The sequence below is a fragment of the Lissotriton helveticus genome, chromosome 8 (genome assembly GCF_964261635.1).
Source record: "Lissotriton helveticus chromosome 8, aLisHel1.1, whole genome shotgun sequence".
Lineage (NCBI taxonomy): Eukaryota > Metazoa > Chordata > Amphibia > Caudata > Salamandridae > Lissotriton > Lissotriton helveticus.
Window position 1 is genome coordinate 1,487,389,660 of NC_136069.1, and position 24,647 is coordinate 1,487,414,306.

Below are 24,647 nucleotides of genomic sequence, written 5' to 3' on the forward strand. Positions count from 1 at the left end.
ACAGGACTGGAAACATGCCATGGTCGTCCCCCTGCTTAAAAAATCAGGTGCTGACATCACAAACCTTGCCAACTTCAGGCCTATATCCCTGCTGCCAGCCTGCTCCAAAATATTGGAGCGTCATGTTAACACTCAGCTCAATGAGTTTGTTGAAAACGTGGGATATCTCCATCCATCCCAATCAGGCTTTCGCGCTAATTATTCCACCGAATCCGCACTCCTTGGGGTGACTGAGCGACTCCGACACGGTATCGATAGCGGTGAGACCTTTGCGCTTATTCTTCTTGATTTAAGCGCTGCTTTCGATACCGTGTCTCATTCCATCTTACTGGAGTCTCTCTGCTCCCTCGGTGTTGCTGGACCAGCGCTTGCCTGGGTGGCCTCATTTCTTAATGAGCGCACTTTTCAGGTTTTCTCGAACAAAGCTGAATCTGCGATTTATTCCCCTGCCTACGGCATCCCTCAAGGGTCTATATTGAGCCCTTTGTTGTTCAATATTTACATCAGACCACTTGCTTCCATCGTAGAGGACGCCGGTCTGTCTATATACTCATATGCAGACGATACGCAGATTGTGTTCTCTTTGTCTAGCAGCAGGACTCAGGACATTTCTGCCCTCAAAATTGGCCTTTCTTGTGTTGCAGCTTGGATGCAAGCGCATCTGCTACAGCTCAACGGAGACAAAACCGAGGTGATTATACTGGGTAAACACAAAGATCTGTGGGGCCCTAGACACTGGCCCAGTGACATGGGTCCGTTGCCTATCCCCGTGTCTGTCGCCCGTAACCTCGGCGTCCTGATTGACGACAAACTTTCAATGAGGCACCAGGCAACAAAGGTCGCTGCAATCTGTTTTAATACCCTACGCTGGTTGCAGAAGATCATATGGATGTTGCCTGAGTCTACTCGAAGAACTGTCGTACAGGCCCTTGTGATGTCTCGTATCGACTATGGCAATGTGCTCTATTTAGGAGCAGATAAAGCCACAATCAATAAACTCCAGGTTGTACAGAACACAGCTGCGCGTTTGTTGCGCAATGTTCCTCGGAGAACGTCCGCAATGCAAGCTTTGCGCGACCTTCATTGGTTACAAATTTCTGATCGTGTGGTCTTTAAAACTCTGGGCTTCCTATTTAAGATTCGTCAGGGTTCTGCTCCCAGTTACCTGCTCAATCTTGCCCAGCCATATCTGCCTGGCCGCTCTCTTAGGTCATCTAACAACAACAATCTTGTGATTCCTAGGATCCGATTGACAAAAATGGGAGGCCGTTCATTTGCATATCTGGGACCCAAGATGTGGAATGCTCTCCCGTTGGCGCTAAAAACAGAAACTAGTCTTTTTGTTTTCCGTAAAAAATTAAAGACTTTTCTGTTCTAAATTCTTCAGTTCTGTTTTTTCTCTCAACCATTGCTTGTTTTTTCTTTCTTCTCCAGTCCGTCCCTGGCGCCGGGAAACCCATCGCGGGTAGCTGTGCGCAATATAAGTTCAATAAAATAAAATAAATATTGAGAATGGAACGCCAACGAAGGTGATTACTTTTCCTCTTGGTGAACAGCATCCCACTTGATGCTGATACATCACGCATCACGTGTGCTAGCACGTCAGAAGCTCTATGCATGCTGGCTTCATAAGCAGAGTGGCCGTCCTTCCCAACTATAGCAGTGGCTGGGAGAGGATACGTTTAGGTGGAAATGCACAATGTACCTCTGGGATTAGTAATTGGGTGTTGTATGCCCCGCAGTGCCTATGATTGGGAGCATGGTTGTTTTACCTTATCTCCTGACCTATTGTGTATGATTTTACTCAGCACCAACTGGGTTGCAAAAACGGGCTATGGGAACAAGGCTACTGGGGTCTGGATCATACTCAATCCATTAAGCCGCCCATTGGCAATGTTACTCATGTAGACCATTTATTATGAGCAGCTATTGTCTATGCTATATGTTGGGACAAGTATGCATCTGGGTAAGGTATACAACCTTTACCACGCAACTTTTACCACGACCTACCTTTACCACGCAACTTTTACAACGCAGGACCCTTTACCACGCATACCATTACAACGCTGGTATTTACAACTCAGGTACCTTTACAACGCATACCATTACAACGTAAGTATTGGTAAGTATATAATTTTATTTAAAATATTTTAGGTTTGGGTTTTGGGTAAATGGGTATTTTTAGGGTTCAGGGTCAGTTTTCAGTTTTTGGGTAAATGGGTATTTTTAGGGTTCAGGGTCAGTTTTCAGTTTTTGGGTAAATGGGTATTTTTAGGGTTCAGGGTCAGTTTTCAGTTTTTGGGTAAATGGGTATTTTTAGGGTTCAGGGTCAGTTTTCAGTTTTTGGGTAAAGGGGTATTTTTAGGGTTCAGGGTCAGTTTTCAGTTTTTGGGTACAGGGGTATTTTTAGGGTTCAGGGTCAGTTTTCAGTTTTTGGGGTACAGGGGTATTTTTAGGGTTCAGGGTCAGTTTTCAGTTTTTGGGGTACAGGGGTATTTTTAGGGTTCAGGGTCAGTTTTCAGTTTTTGGGGTACAGGGGTATTTTTAGGGTTCAGGGCTGGGTTTGGGTTTTGGGGTACAGTGGTATTTTTAGGGTTCAGGGTCAGTTTTCAGTTTTTGGGGTACAGGGGTATTTTTAGGGTTCAGGGCTGGGTTTGGGTTTTGGGGTTCAGGGGTATTTTAAGGTTTTAGGGCTGGGTTTGGGTTTTGGGGTACAGGGGTATTTTTAACATATATATTTAAAAATTAATAAATACATATTAATATAAATAATTAAAATATTAAATATTAAAATAATAATTTATTAATTTAAAAAGTTATTATTAATAATTAAATTATTTTACCATATTATTTACTTACCTATACTTACGTTGTAATGGTATGCGTTGTAATAGTACCTGCGTTGTAAATTACAGCGTTGTAATGGTATGCGTGGTAAAGGGTCCTGCGTTGTAAAAAATGCGTGGTAATGGTCTGCGTGGTAAAAGAACGCATGGTAACGTCATATATCCTCTGGGTAATATCACCAATTTATGAGCGGGCACACCATCATCTTAAGCCCAACCTGTATTAATCAGAATCCTTGTGTCCATTTACTCGAAATGGTTACGCTACCGGTCTCATTACCCTTCATAATTCTCTACTAATGTGTGAATTATAAAGTACATCGTTCCCCTCCCTGACCAGGAAGCCAGCATCCCTATAACCTAAGGTAAGGGGTAGTTGCCTCTGTTTGTAAGATAGGGAAGTGTTTATCTCCTTATGATAACAACAAAATTGTATCGTTCACATTGCATGTGTTTTATTTTTGCAGGTGCAGTCTCATGTATCACGTGTTAACTTTGCAGTGGCGTGCTGTGTTGTGTCACCTGTGTGCCCACATTATGATTATCATGTTAAGGTGTGTCTTATGTAGGGAAGTCCGAAATAATAGTTTCCTCTTTTTAATCTACCTCAATAAGTTAATATACCTCCACCTCTACTCAGGTAGGACTCATCCGGGTCTGTGTTGGGTTTTAGCATTATAAAGTTCTGCGACTAGGCTGCATTAAGGTATTTAGAGATCCTTGACCCTGAAGAATGCCCCTGACCCGATAGGGCTAAACAGTAGCGCAGAAACATGTTGGTCTAGAGAGACGGTTTGAGCCATGGTCCTCAACACACCACCTTGCTTCGGTTTTTAGTCATACCTGAGGTCCCCATCTATTAAAGGAGATATACCGGGGAGCCACAAGGTACGTATTTTTAATTTATCTGGATCCCGTCTTTGTCCAGTAGTCTTTATCTAGGAACTCCCTCCTTATTTCAGTCGATCTGGAGGTTAAGTCCGCCCAGGTGACACTGTCCTATGAGGGTGGGTAAGGCTGCCTATTATAAAACATGACATAAATATGTGTGGGAGGCTTCCTCTTCCATAAGAATGTTCTTCTCTTCTCCTGCAATTCACGCAGCAGTTCTGTGATGTCCGAATTGAACTCTTAACGTGTACTCCTAAAGAGGAAAACAGTCAAGTTTCCTTTGTCTATAGCTACCGCACCTATTTGTGGTTGATGCTTGATTAGGGAGGATGTACGGTGGCCTAATCTCCTCCTCTTCACTTGTGTGTTGAGACATAAAGATCAAGCCCGATGTCCTAGGGCACCTACTCCTGATGCTACCAACAAATTACATTATTGGCTTAAGAGCTGTAGGTGAAAGGTTCATCTGAAAAATGTTGTCTCCTTAATTTTCATTGTTTCATGTGTGAACAGTCTCTCACTGGGGTTTGTGTTTTTTTTGTCATGCAGTACATGAGATGACACTATGCTCATTGTGAGATTTGTGACCCGAAAGACTTCAATTATCTGGCTCTATGCTCTACAGTTCATTGTTTGATGTCCAGAAACTGGTCCTGCCGTAATGATTTAAAACTAAGGGTATGTACATGCAGGCCTCAGCATTATACAAGTAAGCATATGTCTGCAGCCAACCCATACCCATAATTAGATTGCTGAGGCAAAGATAAAACACAAATTAATCAGTGAAGAGATTGCTTTAGAAAGTATTGTACTTTTGAGAGAAAAAAGACACAAGAGGAGGAAAGAAAGGAATTGAAGAAAGAGAAAAGATGGAGGAAAATAGAGAGAATGTGAGGAAGGAGAGAATAAACAAAAAGAAAGAGAGAGAAGGGAGAGAGAGAAAGAAATAGAGGAGCAGAAAAGAGAAAAAGGAATAGAAACAGGAAGAAAAGATGAACGGTGATGAAAGAATAGAAAAGAGGTGAACGGGGAAAAGAAAATGAAAAAGAAAGGAAAGAACGAAAGGAAACAAGGAATGAAGGAAACAAGAAGAGAGGAAACAGAAATAATGAAGGACTACATTTTTCTCAATAGGCTATTTCTATCTATGGAATCAAATGATGCCCACATGTCAATACCCATTGGTGTTGGAGTGACCTTTCCTGTAACCGACAATTAACCGACGCTCAAACCAAAATCCATGACAGCCCTCGCGTGGAAATCCTAATGAACTCGGCTTGATCCGTGTCTGTCACGACACTAGGCCTAACCAAACAAGTGGTGCAGCGTTTTTATTGGCTCAAGTAGGACAAGGCTGGGTGTTAGAAATTTTGTGGATTCCTGCAGATTCTGGAAGTTTTCATCACAGAAATATGCGGGTGATGCATGATTTTAGGAAAGTGTAGATTTTTCAGGATTTTCTGGCTAAGAAAACCTCAAGAGATTCATGCAAGGCACGCCACGATGGATTCCCTTGGTTGTCTACTTTTAAGAAATTTCTGTGGTTAGAGGTTTTCCATGGGTGGCGGGCGAACAAGGCCCCAAATCCTGCTGCTAATCATATTGCTAATCTCTCCAAATAGCACTTTAGGGACTTTTGTATTAAGGTGTTCGGGCCCACCCACACAAGTGAGGTACCATTTATATCGTGAGACTTTGGGGGAATGCTGTGTGGTAGGAAATATGTAGCTCCCGGCAGATTCCAGAAGTTTTCCTCAAAGAAATGTGAGGGACAAATGTGTTGTTAGTCATAGTTTGAGGTTTGCAGGGTAGTGTGTGCAGGAAAATGGTGGAGGATGCATTTGAAGCACACCACCCTGGACTCCCCCATATGTCTAGTTTTCAGGTCTGTCTGAGTCTGATAGGTTTCACCAGGCAGCAGCCTACACAAGCCCAAAAAGTGCAGCCATTTACCATTGCAAGTGGGACAATATTTGAAGTTAGCCACACTTTCCTGGCCCAGGCGGCAGCCTACCCAAGCCCAAAAAGTGCAGTAATTTACCATTGCAAGTGGGACAATATTTGAAGTTAGCCACACTTTTCTGGCCCATATGTAAAAACTACACACAAATGAATCAAATTTCCTCTCGCTTGCCATTGGTATGGGATGCTTTAGTCCACAGGGGAGCAGAAAGATTATTGAGGTTTTAAGGGCCTGATGTTAGAATGGGCAAGACCCACCCGATTGTTTCATTAAAAATTTATATTGCTATCATACAGTGGGGGGGCAGATTGAGGGTGATGGCCCCCTTTGCCCCATGATGCAGAAAGACTGTTGCCCATTTACTTGGGGGGGTAGCCATGCCCCCACCCCTATATTACAACAAATCCCTGTCTTTCAGTGGGCTTTTTGTCCCCAGGGGGCAGATCAGGAGTAATTACCCCAATCTGCCCCCAAAGGGTGGGGGGGCTGAAAGACTGTGTTAACATTTATTTGTGGTGGAGGCATGGCCATACCTTTTTATCTATATAAAAATATCCCTGGTGCCTAGTAGGCATTCTGCCTCCGAGGGGGGCAGATCAGGGGTAAGTGCCCCATCTGCCCCCCAGGGGAGCAAAAGACTGAAATAAAATATTTGGTGAAGGAAGAGCACAAGCCCTTGGCCAAGGGCCTGCTACCCTTATTCCGGGTGTCTAGTGGGTGGATCCCTGCTTGGGAATAACTCTCCTGCGAAAATCCAAAACCAGGGATCCACTGGGCAGAGGTACCAGTGGAAAGGGGAGATTAACCTTTCCAGTGATACCTCTCCCCTTAGAATGCTCAGGGTGAGATAGCCTCGAGCACTGATTCAGTGAAAGTAAAACGAGCCCATCGCCCACTTTTACTGCAATGACGCCAGCGTGCCCTGCACACTGATCGGCATTGTAGTAAAAAAAAAACCAATCAAACTGCTCGGGAAGCTGTTGCCAAACAGCCTGATTAAAATATAAATAAAGGACTCCCTGTGGTGCTGAGCACCAGAGGGGCCTTTAGGTGCCTCCCGAGTGTCAGCCAATGGCCCCAGCACCCACACTGACGGCCACACCTTTAGGGTTAATATTTGTTGTGCATACATTTTACCCAGAATGTCTATTAAGTAATTCTCGGTTTCCATTGTATTACCCGGATAGAAATACTTCCTTGTCAGGATTTTCAGTGTCATGCTTGTATCTATTTAGGTCTTTATCACAGGAAGCAAAACTGATGACCAGATGTTCACATCACGTTTGCTGAACTCTAAATCAGGCTTGAGCACTTGAAGGTTTAGTTGCTCTTGCATAGACTTCAAGTTCCTTCACTGTTGGATAGTCAGGTCTAGAGTTACTTTGACAACCTCTTAACAGTCATGTTTTATTTATTTTCTTTTGCAGTGGAAAAAAGATCTGTTATTTGGTAGTTTTAAGATTATGCATTTATGCGCAATACACTGTCCATTAGATTTCCCTTAATGGGCTAGCCATTATCTTTTTCCTAATGCCCATCGTGTTCCACAAGTTCCCAAAAAACTTTGGTCTTCACTCCTTTAATGATGATTGAACTATATTCCACGTTTTGCATTCTTGTATTCTATTTTACGCATTGTATTTCAAAGTTGTTTCTTATAATCTTTTATAAGAAGCTCTCTTTTTTTCATTCCGTTTTTTATATCTTTGGTTTATGTGTCTTCTTGAGATATACCTTAACTTCCTTATAACAATGATATTTTTCCACACTTTCTACACTGTACAACACAATTAAGTTTAGCTTTGAGCACTAAGGGGTAGATTTGGATTGCGGTTTTCCCGCATCCTCCAGGCCGGCGGAAGCCACCGCCGGCCCGGAGTATGCGGGAAAACCGCTGCGGAGCCTCAAAAGACCCACCGCTATATTAGGATGGCGGTGGGTCTTGAAATCTGTCCGCAGCTTTTCCGCCGCGGTCGCCTTCCGACCGCGGCGGAAAAGCTTTAACATGGCTGGCGGTGTCTATCAGACACCACCAGCCATATTAGGATGGTGTAATATGTATGCTTTTCCGCTGCGTTTTTTCTGCCGTGGAAAAGAATACGGACCTTCACTTCGGGGGCCCGTTGCGGGCCCCCTGGGTGAAGGGGGCGTGGGGGTGCACATGGGGGGTACCTATGGTACCCCCCTGCATTTGCGTGCATTTGCGTGCACAAAGCAGCAGGCACCGCGCGGTGCCTGCCGCTTTGTGCACGCAAATGCGATGCATGGATTTTTAACATTGCGGCGGGTGCAGCTTGAAGCAATGTTAAATATAGAGGATGTGACCGCCACCCTGGCGGTCACATCCTAATCTGAACGGAGGGAACGCCGCAGCCCATGCGGACGTTCCCTCCTCCTCCGGGGTCGCGGACGGACTCAAGTCCGTCCGCGATCCTAATCTACCCCTTAGTTCACTGAAACACACATTTTATTTTACAGCAGTTGACCAAATAAACTTATTCTTTTTAATTATTACTTTTTTAATTTTTCCACATTTGCCTCCTTCTTAAACCAAATTCAATTTAATGGGAGATTGTATATGGTCATTACGACCACTACTATCATATAGTCACTACCATCAAGCTTACATACTCTCTTTTCACAATAGGGTTGTTTTACCAGGGAGAAAGTAAATATTGATTACAACAAAACCATCTGAAGGGTTGCCAGAATGGGAATTATTCCCACCATTTAATTCAATTTCCCAGGTTTCTTGGAAAGTTATTATGTAGTGCAGTTCCTATATTCCCAATATGCTCTGCGCATTGGAATAATATCTTCAATAGTATAGACGTAGGACAGAGGTTAACTAGGTCTTCTACTGACGATATTAGACTCAAGTTTTGTGTGCCAGCTAGCTCAGAGTTCACTAGAAACTTTCTCGAATAGGCGAGGCGGAGTTTAACCTCCCTGGATAGACAAGAAGGGATTTAGTTTCTGACAACCATAGAACATGACACCTTTGCTCTCCCTGATCAAGAGTATATCTCTAGAGTCGTGTGAAAACAAAAGACAGCTATTTTACTCAGTCAATACGTGCATACTTAGCTTCACCAGATTGCAGAGAAAAGGAGAGACGGGCGTTTTCAATAAAAGGTGTTATTTATTGATCAGTCTCTTTTCTCATACAAGAGAAATGAATTGCTACAATTGTAATACTGATAGTTAAGTAAAATGCATACAGTAAAAGCAGGATTATAAAATAATACTGTAAAAGCATTGATATGGTTTCTTAGCCATATGTTACTTTAAAATGGATAAAAGATATACATACATATATACATTGACTAATCGCACTCAACTGGTGCTTCTAACTACGCCTACCCCGGTGTACCTGACCTAAGCCTAATACGTGGGAAGGAGTAAGTAGCAGTTTAAGTTAAGTTTGGTTTGCCAAGAATCTGACTCAAGAATTCTCTGTAAGGGGTTAGTCAGTTTAGTACCTGGGATTTAGAAGGCAGGAGGTCTGGTATCTCTTTCTCAGGACTCGGTATCCCAGTTACCCGCGAGGGCAAGCTGGAAACGCTGGAGGCTGGATTCCTCGGCAAGAGGAAAGGCAGCGTTTTTCCTCAGCGCGTCAAAAGGGGAGGGGCAGCGTCCGTGGGCTCTCGCATCAGCTGGGCTCTCCGGCAAGTAGTCGCTGCTCCAAGCTCATCACCACCGTGTCCTTACTTAGGGCAGTGTCGGTATATTTATACCTGAGAGGTGCCGGGTTTGACGTAAGGATGGTCATAAGACGTCAATTAAGAACTGGTCGTTCTTACATTCTTTACAGGAGTTCTCGAACAAAATCACAACAATAGCAGCGGGGATTTCCCAGGTTTGCTGGAGGCTTGGTTTGTTTAGAGAACTCGGTGTGCTTTCTAGGGGGCTGGAGGAATAGTGCTTGCTTAATGTGACAGCATGCGCTATGACTAATTTATTAAACTGGTTTCTGTGCCGTTGTACGGATATTAGTGATTTATAACCGGACAAGGGTCAGAAATTGGAGTATCGATACAGGTCCCTGTATAAACACACTACACCCACTCCACGAATTCATGTCCATATTTACTAAGCTAATCAATAGTAAACATAACTAATAGTGCATGTGTATACCGAACCACCCCAAAATACATTTTTTGCATTTGAAAATAGGCATATTCGAAATACACGAAAATGAGTATAGGTACTGTATGCATTCAAGCAGTGTAATCATTCAAAAAAGGATGCACATTTTATCTCAGCATGAATGATTTGCGAAAATAACACATGAAATGGCTCTTAATACAGAAGAAAAAGTGTAAGACCACTTCATCACATATAAATATAAGCACTCGTAAATATGCTAGAGGCTGAGGTAAATTATTGTCTCTAGAGTTCCTAAAAATAAAAGCTCTGTTCTCTAGGAATAGTTCTACTTTAAGCAGAAGATAAGTGCCAAAAGGTAAATATTTTGGATTTGGGAAAAAAGTTTTCGTTTTCAGGGAAGAAGGAAAAAATTGTCAGTATCTTTGTTTTTAAAACTGATGGCCAAATTCAGAGTTCAGGGAACGCTGTGTGCACGTTTGCTTATAGTCACTCTCTCTGTTCTGGTGAAAACATCATTTCAGACAGATTTTCAAAAAAACAGTTTACTGCCTCAGGTGAAAGTTCGACCAAGTTGGAAAATGTCGCTACCATGCAGTCGTGCGCATGTTCGCTTTCAGTGATGTTTTGATCAGCAATGCTTACAGAAGGCCGTACCTGGTTGATGCTGCTTTCATCCTGTACTTCACTACCCTTCAATCGTAGTGGTGAAGTCTCCACGAATGCCGTCATCAGGATAGGTAGCCGCTTGGGACAGCACAATGCATGAGCCTTTACTGGACCCAACAAAGTATCTGCATCCAATGGTACTTCTGATTGTAGTGTAAGACATGTGTCCAACACGCATTCCTTGCCGCATAGCATGCATCTCAATACAGGTAAGACACAATTCTGCCATATGGGTCTGAACGAAAGAAACCAGGTCATATTCAGATCTCTTAGCCGGGCTAATCCAAGGACTTTAGTTATGCGGTCCCGATAGTGTATAGCTAGGATCGTTTCTTCCATTGTTGCTGGGGTCTTGTCTGTGACATGGCTTGCCATAACGAAGCAGGAGTAGCAAAAATAAGATGCCTGCTACGAGTCCCAACAGGAGTGGAAGTCCGCCAAAGACAGAATGGACGAAATTGGGAAATATTAACAGGACTGCTTTGAATGGAGTCAACAGTCCCGAAAAAACAGACTTAAATACACTCGCGATACCATTTGTATCAGAAATATTTAAGATTTCGCTTAGCATTTCTGCAAAGTGTAGGGGGCAATTTGTTGATAACAATGCATGTATCTCTCCCGTTGTCTTTGCAACTTGGAGATCATACGTTTCTTTTGATGACGTCAAGTGAACTGGCGTCTGTAGGAGCACAGTCTTCATTCTGCTTAAAGTATCAATTCGAATAGAAGAGATTTTCAAACTGGGCCAAATTTTTCCCTCCCTGTCTGGAGTGTCATTCGGAAACAATACTCGCTCACAGCAAGTGACCATGGAGCTCACGTTTACTAGATAAGGTTTTCCTGGCAGTAAGCCACAACATCTGTGATCTACAATTAGAATGTAACTCCCGTTAGAAAGTCTTCTAAAGAATGGTTCTATTTTTGTTGCAGGTGTGCCGAACTGGTGACATGAAAGGTTATTTGAAGTCCCCTCACAGGCCCCATGTAAACTTATACCCTGACACAGAAGTATACCACTTAGTGATTTTTCACAATTGTTACCACTAAGAAATACACTCTGTCCTTTTTCACTATAACATGTGTGTGTATAAGGTAGGTTCCATGTTGACTTAGTGTATCCTTTACCCAACCTTTCATACTGGCCTGCCTGTATATATTTCTGGCAGTATCGAAATTGGAAAGTCGTTATCGGAATAGTTATGATTCCATGTATTATCCATTCAATGACAGGTCGTTCTGACATTGTCAATGGTAATCTCTCAAGTTTTTCAATGCTCAGAATTGTATACTCTGCACCCTTTTGTGCCAAGCTGATTTGTGTATCAGTAAGGTTAAAGATAACGAATAATGACGTTGTGTTGATTAGACGCCAAGGCACGTAGCCTGAACACAGATTTTGTAACGTCCAGCCAAGCTGTACAATAGAACGCAATTGGGACTGACCGTGTTGTAACATCAGTAAGTCTTGCTCTATTATATCGATTGCAGATGATACAATGCTGTCCAGTGAATATATTCTGGAAGACAGAGTCATTAACCCATTGTCCACAACAGAAAGTGATTTTTCCAAATTAACACGGTCAATTTCCCGTATTTTCTCTGCTGTTTCAATTTGAGTTACTTTCCAAGCTTCGTTGTAAGCTGCATATATAGAGGCCGCTATGAAACGTTTTTGACGCTGTTTGCGTGGTCCCATAATGAAATCACGCAAGTCAGCACCTTCTTTAAGTAAAGTTAAGTGTTGCTTAATTTCTGCCAGTGTGGATGTTCGTAGCCATTCGAGGCAGAGTTTCCCCACACTGTATGTAGTTACAATCCCTGGATGTTGTCTCTGGGGGTATCTAGGGTCTGGCCTGGTTATTGTGAACCCCTGTGTTTTGTTCAGGAATCTATCTTGACAGTTATTCATGTCTGTGGGCCAGATCAACCATTTTTTCCAATCAGGATGTGTTCTGTTTTGGTTTAAAACATGGGATATGTCTATCTCATCATCTGTAGTGTTATTACTGTCAGGTGTTGGTTTTGGAATAGACGGTTTGTTTAAGTCTTTAATTTTGGCTAGGCCAAAACAGGTTGTCTGTTGAATTGTGTCATTCAAGAATATAATTTGTTCTGGGATCATGCAGGCTCTAAACAATGATTCTATACCTTTGACCTGCCAATCTCTTGTACCCCAGATTGTTTTTGTTTCAATGTTATTGTTCCAGAAATCAAAACCGAATGTATTCATTTTGTCAAAAAATGTCTCTGAATAGATTAATTTTGTATTTGTAAGCATGGTTTTCATTCCTGTCTTATTTAACAGTTTGAAATAAAACGTTTCTGCATTACTTGTGTTAAACCCTAAGAAATATGGAAATTTTTCATAAAATGTCTTCGAACTACCTTTTGGTGGAGTTGCACAATGTTCCCATTGGTTATAATTAAAAACATTTCTAGGTTGAGCAGATTTATGCAGATAATGGTTACCATAGTGGTTGTAACAGTACATCTGGTCATAATTAGATGAACCCTGTAAATAATCATGTTCTGTAAATTTAGCTGACATCACTAGATCTGACATCATATCATTAATACTTTCAAAGTCCCAATCATCAGCGAATGTGCTTGATTTTACAAAGTCACTTAATGAAATCTTGAATTGATGAGGATACTTCAAGAGCTCGACCGGGCCATAGATTTCATAATCAGTTTTGTCCCATGCTACCCCACCGGGTATAGGATTGGCTGTGAAGTTTACTGAAGAAAGTTCTCTTTTCTCGATGTGTGAAGACTTGTGTGGTTTCAGGACCAAGTTGATTTTCTGACTTGCTGTGTCCATTGTGACATATTTTCCCTCAATGAAATGTCCCAAGTATAGTACCAGGATGAGCCAAAGTATGAGGACAAATACACCTTGTGCCACCCAAAATTCAATCCATGGAGAAACCAGATAGGTTTCTTGTAGTTGATGAAAGAGTTCTTTTGCTTTGTCTTTAAAAGTCTTTGATGTTGTCGGCTGTTCCTCAGGCTCGCTCGGATCCTCAGAAAAGTCATCGAAGTTGATGAAATAGCCTGATGCAGTTCTGTCAATTGTTTCAATTGCTTCTGGATTTCTTTTTGTTTTTGGAATTTGCTTAGTTTCTTTAGCATAGTCAGTGGCTACATCATTGTAGACTGGTGTTTCTTGATGTAAGATTTGGATTTGGGTTTCAAGAGGTATAAGTTCCATGTCTTTGTTGCATAGTCCTTGTTGATTCACTGTAGGTTTATCAAATGTGATTAGTCTCTCAGTTTGAATCTCTGTGTTTGTAGCAAATTTTGGTGTTCTGCTATTTCTTGAGAGTCCACTTGGCCTACTACTTATTATCGGCCACATGATTGTGGTTTAACCAGGTCGATGGATACAACTCGCTTCTCCTTTTTACCAGCAAGGGGCGGTAGTACAACTGATCTTGTTCCGTTGATAGCCAAGACAGGTACTGCTTTTCTGTAAGAAGGCCCAAATTCCTTCTTTACAGCGATCTTCTCTCTGACCAGATCCCCGATTTTTGGAATCCACACAGGCCTTGCTGGGACAGGTGGTTTCTCTTCAGTGGTTGTTGGCTGTTGTTTAAACTTTATGTTGCTCAGGTCTTTTCTTGTTTCATTTATGTCCTGTAAAATAGCCAAACGATCTTTGATATCAAAGCATTTTTCTTTAACCACTGAAGTTTGACTATCGAGGTCCTGGATTAACATTCTAGTCCCAAACAATAGTTCGTACGGACTGAAACCTCTCAGAGAATTTCTTGGCAGATTATTAAGACTACGTTGGACACTTATTAAATGTTTGACCCACCCAGCTCCCGAACCTAATACCTTTGCCGTTATAGATTGCTTTATGTCACGGTTTTTTCTTTCCACAATTCCGTTTCCCTCAGGATGAAAGGGACAAGAGTACCGCAATGCAATGCCCATGCTGGTCATGGCCTCCTTATAAGCCCGAGAGCTAAAAGCAGGACCCTGGTCAGAATGTAGCATGCCAATTGCGTATGTGCCGATAAAGACTCGCAAATCTTTTATAACAGTTCTGGCGTCAGCCGAGCGCTGGGGCCACATCCAAATAAATCTCGTACATGAATCCACTGCGACCATGATATATTTATATTTGCTATCCCTTTGTAAGCGACCGCAGTGGTCCAGGTAAACACATACTAATGGTTTATCTGAGATTAGAAGGGGCGTCTGTGCTGGTCGTTTCACGGTTGATACCTTCATCCTTTGGCATATTTCGCATTCTAGAACATAGTTCCTAGTTTGTCTTCTCATGTTTGGCCACCAGTATCTCTGTTTTAATAGCGATACTGTGGCTGAAACACCAGCATGTACAGAAGCGAGCCCTTCGTGTGCCCCTATAATGAGTCCTAACCTATATTCCATGTTTGGAATTGCCCTATCCCCCACTCCAGGGATTCGAGCAAATGGAACGTTATTCGCATCAGTTATGTATGAGTACTTTACTGGAAAGCCTTTCGGGAGTGTTTCTATCGCATTTTTTACTGTAGCGCTGACAGCTTGTAATATTTCGCTGTCTATTTTTGTTTTTGACCGGGTGATAGCGGCTACGGAAGCCGTTTGGACAGCTGCCTTCGCTGCTTCATCAGCCAATGAATTCCCTGCAACGTGAACGCCATCACGTTGATGACTCAGTGTATGTATCACGTGAGTCTTTTGTAGTTCCTTTTGTAAAAGAACTACTTGTTCCCAAAGCGTTTTGTGCTTGATTGTGCCACCTTTTGCGTCTTTGAAACCGTTCTCAACCCAGATCTGCAAGTATTCATTATAAGACTGCACACAATAATATGAATCGCACACTATGAGTGTGGGGAATTCACGATCGGTATTTTCAAGCGCCATCTTAAATGCTAGTAGTTCTGCTCGCTGAGCTGTACAATCTCCTAGAGATTGTGTTTTAGTGACCAGTGGTCTAAATTTTCCTCCGTGCCAGCGACCTTTAACGATCGCGCACACAGCACTGTAAGCTTGTTTACCACCAACTGCGGGCTGTGCTGATCCGTCTGTATATATTATACAGCCGTAGTGTTCTAGAGGCAGGATTTCGGTCGGCAGAGGACATTCAAATTCATATTGGAGAAATTCTTGTGTTTTTAAATTAGGATCAAATTCGTATACCACGTCTGTTGCAGCAAGAGAATTAACCCACTGTATCCATCTCAGATGTAATGCTTTAGCATTTGGAATGCTTGCCTTTGTTGCCGCCTCTAGGGCTGGTATTGGTGTAACGATGATTATTCGTTTACCTTGTGCTAGGGATCTTTCTTTCGCTACAGCAGTCTGTACCGCGGTTAGAATTTTTTCCGTTGGGCTAAATTGTATTTCAGCTTTTGTGTACAAATGTGATTTGTATGCTATTGGTACCGTTTCTCTCTCATTAGAGGTCAGGTATGTGAATCCGCATCTTCCTGGGATGACCCGAATTAGAAGGTTGCGTGTGTTATCACGTGTTTGCAATTTTGTTTTAGCTAACATGTCTGTTTGCAATGATCTCAAAATTTCTGTGTGTTTTTGAGTCCAATTGATTGTTTTAAAATCTGGTCTTATTAGGTCATAGAGAGGTTTAACCCTCTCTGCATAATTTAGAATGTACGTTCTACCGAAATTCAGGAAACCTAGAATTGATTGTAAGTTTTTCAGCGTTCTTGGTGCTTGGATTACGGCACATTTCTCTAGGAAATTGTCTGCCAGGCTTTTGCCTTCACTTGATAATTCATATCCTAAAAACAGGACAGTCAGATGGGCAATTCTTGACTTCTTGAAGTTGAATTTGTAACCCTCTGCTGCGAACCCAAGTATTATGGTGTTCACTCTTTTCAAGTGAGTATCCAAGTCATCATCTGTTAGATAGATGTCATCGACATAAGATAATGCCTCATCATCATATATTTGTAGTAACTCTGTTACTCTCGCTGAGAATAATCCTGGGCTGTTCTTGAACCCTTGTGGCAAACAACAGAAATTTTTCTGCGAGCCATTTATTGAGAAAGCGGTCAAATATCTGCTTTCAGGTGCTATATTTTGACAAAAGAATCCATTAGAGATGTCTAATGTTGTTTTGTATTTTTTGCGCACTATGCTATTCATTAGTGCTGCATTGTGTGAGTTTTTTACTGCAAAAGTTTTGCAACATGAGTTAAGGTGTCTGTAGTCCAAAACTAGACGATAGGAATCATCTGGTTTGGAGACAGGAAACAAAGGATTGTTCATTTGTGAGGTGCATGTTTCAATCACCCCCTGGTATTCAAGTTGATCTAAGATCTCCCTGACCTGTTTTTTAGCTTCTTGCTTAATTGGGTACTGCCTCTGTGCAGTTGGTTGTGATTTTAACTGGATTTTGTGAGGAAAAGATTCCTTATCCCATCCCACATGGTTTTTATATAATGCAGGAGCTTGGGCTACTGCCCACTTTCTTGCAAGTGTATATTTTTTATGTATTGGAATGTGATTTGAGGAGGCAGGCATAATCATTTCTTCGCCATGAGGGCACTCCCTGACAAACTCTGGTGGCCAGTCTTTTTCAGCTAAAAGGATGTCATAGCCTTTGGAGAGGTTATCCCAAAATAGACCCCTTATTTTCCTAGTCTTATCTCCCTCTATACGTAATGTTATTTCGTATATTTTATGAGGTTTGCTAACACTGGTGTCTGCAGTTTCCACCTGAATGTATTCATTCGTGTCCACTGTCTCCAGATGATTCATCAGGATCTTGCGAGCTATGCTCACTTCTGCTGCGCTGTCTAGCATTGTCTGAGCCCACTCTCCGTTTTTCAGCTGTGTCCTCAGGATCCTCGGCATGTTTGATTATTTTAATACTGGCTACCTTCTTCTTTGGAAATTGTAACTTTTTACTTTGATGAGCAGGTTCTTTGTCTTTGGACTTGAAGTGCTCTTCCCTTTGTTCTGACCGTCCTCTTCTTTCCGATTTCGGCGAGGAAGTCTGAAAAGATCGAGAGGGACGTGTATCAATATCTTGATATCTATCAGGTTTCTTCAAATTATCCCTATTTCTAAGGTTGTATTTTTTCTCAGAGGGCTCCCTCTGGGGAGACTTGTGTCCTTGGTCCGGAGATCTCTCTCTCCGACGAGGAGACCTTCCTCTGGACTGGAATCTTTTTTCTTTGGAAGTGGATTGTTTATTTCCATCCCAGTTCTTTTTTGGAGCTGTTAGATTATTTTTAATAAATACCTTTTCAGGATTTTCAGTTAGTTGGGGTTTCACTGGTTTCCCACTCAAACTATCTCTTCCTAGTTCTTCATAGGATTTTTCTATGATTCTGGCAAGTTCAAATGGTTGTTCTGCTATATGTTATGTTATGTTATGTTATGCGTTTTTATTTGGCGCACAGATGCTCCAGCTAAGGAGCGTCCTATATCTGTTTCTTTCAACTTCTGGCGGATCGCCACAGATGCTGCTTCTCCTTTTATATTGGATAAAAATAAAGCTGAGACCTGCTTGAAGTCTTTCAGTAATTTCATACCCAGAGTTAAAGCAGGTTCTGGACCGTATTCATTTTGAATCTGTTTTAGCACATCTGGTATTACCACCATGGACGGAACACCATGTGTTTTTGTGTAAATGGAAGCAAAGACTGTGCCCCAAGTGTCACAGTCCTCCACATGTGGTGCGATCCCCATTGGAAGGCAGATAGTCAGAATTCTGTGTTTCTCATTAGGGGTAGTATCCGGAAATACCACCTCTATTTGAGTGATTTTGTGTGCTAACCAGAATGGAATTTGTTCCCCTTTAATGGTTACTTTTCCTAGACTGGACTGTATGTTCTGTGGTGTGATTTTATTTGTGTTCCCCTAATGAGGGGTCTGCTGTGTAATTTTAATAGCTGGTTGGACTGTTAAAGTCTGCATTACATATTGGACTAATTGTCTGTATATTTTAATCAGTTGTTTTAGCTGTACTAAGAGTTCTGGTATTGACATTTTTTCAATGTCTGGATGTGGTGTGTAGCTGGCTAGAACCGGCCACGTTGCTCCTGGTCTACCTAGTGGACCGAGCCTGGTGATGTGATCATTATGTTTTAGGGCGCCTTTAAACCAGAGCAGGTGCTCTTGGTATTTTAATGGGATTTCCACCTCCTCGAAAGAAGTGTACTCATCCGGTGGTTCCTCTATTTTGTAATAGTGGAACCCTTTTGTGACAGCGTTTGCTGCTGGAAAGTTTATCCATGAATAGAATACCTCTGTCTGCCGATAATCGTGTGCCTCAATTACGAATATGACTGTACCACCTCTTGGTGTTAGTCCATTTTCTATAAGATTAAGTGTTATTGTTTTTCTTATGCTGACCGGGATGAGTATTGCATCCGGGTCTTGCTGTAGGAGACTTGTGTCATCCGCTAGGAGTTGAGCTGCTAATCTAGCTGTCTCCCTATCTCCTTCTCCGTCTGACATTTTACTGACAGGAAGGTTTTTTGTTGCAGATCAAGTTTTCAAGGAAACAAAGATTAGGTGCACAATATTTTGGAACACTGTATCCTTCAACGTTGAATAAACCAAAAACCATACATAGGAGTCTCCTCCTACTAAGTTTGGCGGATTTTTAACCTTTGACCCACTCCAGACGACTTTGGAGTATTTATGGGAGAAAGGGTCTGTGTGAAAAAGCACGACTGAGTTACTCTAATGCCTTGCCTTAGTTTTATCGCCTTACCAAACGTTGGGCGCCATGTAGTGTAGTTCCTATATTCCCAATAGGCTCTGCGCATTGGAATAATATCTTCAATAGTATAGACGTAGGACAGAGGTTAACTAGGTCTTCTACTGACGATATTAGACTTAAGTTTTGTGTGCCAGCTAGCTCAGAGTTCACTAGAATCTTTCTCGAATAGGCGAGGAGGAGTTTAACCTCCCTGGATAGACAAGAAGGGATTTAGTTTCTGACAACCATAGAACATGACAACTTTGCTCTCCCTGATCAAGAGTATATCTCTAGAGTCGTGTGAAAACAAAAGACAGTTATTTTACTCAGTCAATACGTGCATACTTAGTTTCACCAGATTGCAGAGAAAAGGAGAGACGGGCGTTTTCAATAAAAGGTGTTATTTATTGATCAGTCTCTTTTCTCATACAAGAGAAATGAATTGCTACAATTGTAATACTGATAGTTAAGTAAAATGCATACAGTAAAAGCAGGATTATAAAATAATACTGTAAAAGCATTGATATGGTTTCTTAGCCATATGTTACTTTAAAATGGATAAAAGATATACATACATATATACATTGACTAATCGTACTCAACTGGTGCTTCTAACTACGCCTACCCCGGTGTACCTGACCTAAGCCTAATACGTGGGAAGGAGTAAGTAGCAGTTTAAGTTAAGTTTGGTTTGCCAAGAATCTGACTCAAGAATTCTCTGTAAGGGGTTAGTCAGTTTAGTACCTGGGATTTAGAAGGCAGGAGGTCTGGTATCTCTTTCTCAGGACTCGGTATCCCAGTTACCCGCGAGGGCAAGCTGGAAACGCTGGAGGCTGGATTCCTCGGCAAGAGGAAAGGCAGCGTTTTTCCTCAGCGCGTCAAAAGGGGAGGGGCAGCGTCCGTGGGCTCTCGCATCAGCTGGGCTCTCCGGCAAGTAGTCGCTGCTCCAAGCTCATCACCACCGTGTCCTTACTTAGGGCAGTGTCGGTATATTTATACCTGAGAGGTGCCGGGTTTGACGTAAGGATGGACATAAGACGTCAATTAAGAACTGGTCGTTCTTACATTCTTTACAGGAGTTCTCGAACGAAATCAAAACAATAGCAGCGGGGATTTCCCAGGTTTGCTGGAGGCTTGGTTTGTTTAGAGAACTCGGTGTGCTTTCTAGGGGGCTGGAGCAATAGTGCTTGCTTAATGTGACAGCATGCGCTATGACTAATTTATGAAACTGGTTTCTGTGCCGTTGTATGCATATTAGTGATTTATAACCGGACAAGGGTCAGAAATTGGAGTATCGATACAGGTCCCTATATAAACACACTACAATTACAGATATTTTGCTCAAATAGTTTTATTTCTCATTTTTCTCTGTAGATCTGCAATATTCCGCAAAATGATATTCAAGGTGTTCCTGCTAGGAACCATACAGATTTGGCAGTGAGGTGTCTGCGTTGATGGCAGCTGCAATCCAATTCCAGTCTGTCTCTATATGCTATATATCTGGGTGTTTCTTCTTACTCCCCTTCTACATACACATATCTCTCTTAAACCTTGTTTTATTACTAATGGCCTTAGGTTGGTGTCCCTCCCATTGAGGTGTAAACCATCATCTGGTAAATTTGAAGTGCTCCCTTGTTTCAATAATCCCCATTCCCTACAGATGTATATTGTCTGTTCGAAATATATGCCAGTTTTCCTCATTTACAAGGACATCAAACCCAAGTCATCTTATGTCATCAAATGATCATACAATTTCTTTAACCAATGAGTTGGAACTAAAATTAACAATCATTATATTTACATGGGTGTCTTTACAAAATATTACACGGTCTAGATGCTTAGAGTTGATTTTACTCAAACTTGGTACTGAGGGTAGAATTACCAAACGTCCTCCCCCCTAGCAATGGAGTACATGGTGCACAAGGCATATCCCCACAAATGTCATGCATGTGTGTACAATTAACATGTTTAATGTGAGTTTTGTATGCATTTGCAGCAACATATTTGGGGATATGTGTTCAGCCGTAGCTGCGACCCCCGCGGTAGCAGTGGTTGCATTGTAATACAGTGGGGAGAATCTTTCAGGTTTCGGCGGTTGGAAAAGGCCTGCAAGGATGGTGGTCATACAACCAGCATCGTAATGACCCCCTTAGTTGGGACCTCCATGATGAAATATGTCCTTGCGCATTATTTATCCTGTTTCTGTCTCCCAGGCAATATCATGAAACTTTTTTTAAACGGAATAGTCAAAAGTAACGTACCATGGCCTGTATTACAGAAATTGTGCCCAAGTGGAGCAATGGGTGTGTGCTCCTGCTTTGAACACCCATGAGTACTCTGGTATTACAGAAGGGGCCACAGACACTTGCTTGTGCAGCCCCTTTTGTAATACTGACTGATTGTGGTGGTGCACATGTACAGCGCTATCATGAGAGGGCTTTCTCTCATGTGGATGGTGACGTGGCCCTCTGCAAATATGGAAATCACCTTGACTCTGTGTCCACACCGTATTACCAATGCTGGAGCAGAGGCAAACTTCCTCAGGAGATGCACTGACAGTGTGCTACAGACTTAAGACAGACTTAAGACAGACTTGAGAGAGACTTAAGACAGACTTAAGAGAGACTTAAGTTAGGATTTTGTCTTAAGTCTGTCTTAAGTCTGTCTTAAGTCTGCCTTAAGTCTGTCTTAAGTTTGTCTTAAGTTTCGCCATCTTAAGGAGGATAATTGCAAGATTCACAATTGCCTACAGGAAGTTACCAACAAGCTCAGTGGCGTGACAAAAGATATTGAAGAACTACAACAGAGGGTAATTAGCGCTGAGGAAACATTAGCCACCACTACAACCGAAGTAACATAAGGAAGACATAGAGACTTTAAAACATAAAGTCGAGGACCTTGAGAACCGTCAAAGGCGCCAGAATTTGAGAATCTTTGGAATACCTGAAGGGACTGAAGGCTCCGACGCCAGAGCCTATTTGATTCGTTTTTTTCAGAAAGCATTCCCAGACCTGGGCGACTGGGACTGGGATTGCCAACTTCAAAGGGTACATAGACTACCGATTATCCCCAAGAATAAAGAGAGTAAATACCCTCGACCAATTCTGGTTTATTTTGGCAATTATTTGCTAAGACAGGCAATTTCACTGAAAGCTAGACCTAATACACCTATCACTTGTGAAAATATAACTTTTTTTGCTAAATCAGACCTTAGCAAGGCAACTATGGATAGAAGATGGGTGTTGCGGAAATTGATAGACCCTTTCAAATCTAGGGGTGCTACAGCATATCTACAGGAACCAGCACGCCTTAAAATTATAAAAGCAGGACAAAGTCTATTTCTTCAACGACGTCAAAGACGCAGAGCAACTTTTGGCTAAAATGGATAATTAACTTCACCTAGCTAAATTTATAGAAAATTAGAATTTGAAAGCCATGAGCGATAACTCTGATTTATAGAAATTAAAAGAAAAAAGGGGAAGAAGGGGAAAGAAGAGAAAAGGGGAAAAAAAAGAAAAAGAAAATGTTTTTTTTTTTTTTTGGTGGGGATTGGCTGATATTGTTTTTTTTTGACAAGATTAACACTGAGCGGGAGACCACGGGGAGACCTCTCTGTTCCGCTGCCCTTCCAACGGCAGCAGAAGATAGAGGGAGGCTTTCGGGTAGGTACTTGGGGTGGGGCCTCTAAAGCAGGGGGAGAAGCTTTAGGGGAGCTAGAAGAGGGGGGAACGAGTAGGGGAAATAAGGGGGAAAAAAACTATTGCAAGAGAGAAAAATTTGTAAAAAAATACAACGAAAGCTTGGAATTTAATATATGGAGAAGAACAAGTGATATCATTATAATTTATGTTTTTTTTTAGATGTTTGATTTGGAATGTTGCCGGTCTTAATAATAAATGTAAAAGAAAATTGGTACAAGAAGAAATTAATGTGTATAAACCACATATGGTATTCCTCTCAGAAACTCATATTAGATATAGCGACCGCAAATTACTATCACAAATGGGCTATGACCTTGTTGTTTGTTCAACTATAGATACAACTAACCGAGGTGTTGCTATTTTGAAACAGAAATGGCTAAGACTAAATGTTATCAAAACTAATAGCGACGCTAAAGGCAGATGGGCAATAGCTCAACTGCAATTTAATCAAAAATGCTATGTATTTTGTATTATTTATGGCCCAAACGTTGACATACCCAAACTGTATGAACACTTGACTATTGAATTACTTGATTGGGATGGGGAACTGGTGTTAATGGGGGATTTTAATTGCGTTATGAACTATACCATAGATTCTACAAGTAAATGCACTAGAAATAGGATGAGGAAAGTGAGACACGCCATAGAGGAACTAGTTAGGATACATAATTTGAAAGACGTTTGGCGTACTAAATATCCTACAATTCCCGGCTTCACCTATTTCTCCGCCCCACATCAAACTTTCTCTAGCATTGATCTGGTATGGACAACTGATAATATTTCAACTAACTGCCAAATTGAAATTTGTCCCAAAGTTGTTACCTCTGATCATAACCCAATATTGTTTGAATTTAAAATTTTGGATACTAAACAAACTACTCGCCAATTTACATTTCCCAGATACTTACTCACGGATTCTAAATTCATCTCGGTTTTGAAGAACCACATACTCGAATATATATCATTAAATATTAACTCCAATGCGGTTAACTATGTATGGGACTCTTGTAAATGTAGTATCAGAGGGTATACACAACAATATATATTCCGGGACAATGCAGACAAGACAAGAGGTGAAAAACTAGATACCTCCAATATACTAATAGTCGAACAACAACTTGCAGATGCTATTATACAAGGCAACACTAATATTGAAGAGATAAAACTAACACTAATCTCATTAAGAGCAGCCCTAAAGAAAACTCTTAGAGAAAAATATAGCTCCAAAATACATAAATATAAATTTACACAATATGAAGGGGGAGATAGAATTGGAAAAATTTTGGGTTATAAGGTAGCCGATAAAAAGGCTAAAACCACCATAAAAACAATTAAAGGGTTGGATTCCCAAAAATATCAAAAACAAGAACAGATCTTAGAGCAATTCGCTAAATACTATTGCTACTTATATACTCCAGAGAACATACCCACCTTAGAAACAATAGAATCTTATCTAGAAATTCACAGACCAGTAATAATAGATTCGGAGAAAAATAAAATACTCAATACTAAAATAACAATGGAAGAAATAAAAAAAGCTATACATTCACTCCCTTTAGGTAAGGCCGCCGGCGAAGACAATCTACCCATGGAGATCTATAAGATTTGAGAACAAGAATTACTTCCTTTGTTTCATCAAGTGATAGATTCTATAGCTGAAATAGGTAGTGCCCCCGCTTCGTGGCGTATAGCAAAAATTATTTTCTTTTTGAAAAAAAAACAAACCATCAGAAGAACAGGGATCATACCGACCAATTTCATTAATTAATACTGAC

General features: G+C 41.4%; 1 protein-coding gene across 7 annotated transcripts in view; it reads left to right on the forward strand.

Annotated features, from left to right (window-relative positions):
• NOX4 (NADPH oxidase 4) overlaps positions 1-24,647 on the forward strand; it is an 840,225-nt gene that overhangs the window by 733,730 nt on the left and 81,848 nt on the right. The window contains exon 15 of one of the 7 annotated variants that reach the window (XM_078658427.1): positions 20,546-21,018. The exons of the other annotated variants lie outside the window; for them this stretch is intronic. Within the exon in view, the coding sequence (XP_078514553.1) occupies positions 20,546-20,612 (67 nt within the window). The 3' untranslated portion in view covers positions 20,613-21,018. Of the gene's footprint in view, positions 1-20,545; positions 21,019-24,647 lie in introns of those variants that run through there. 7 annotated transcript variants of the gene reach the window in all.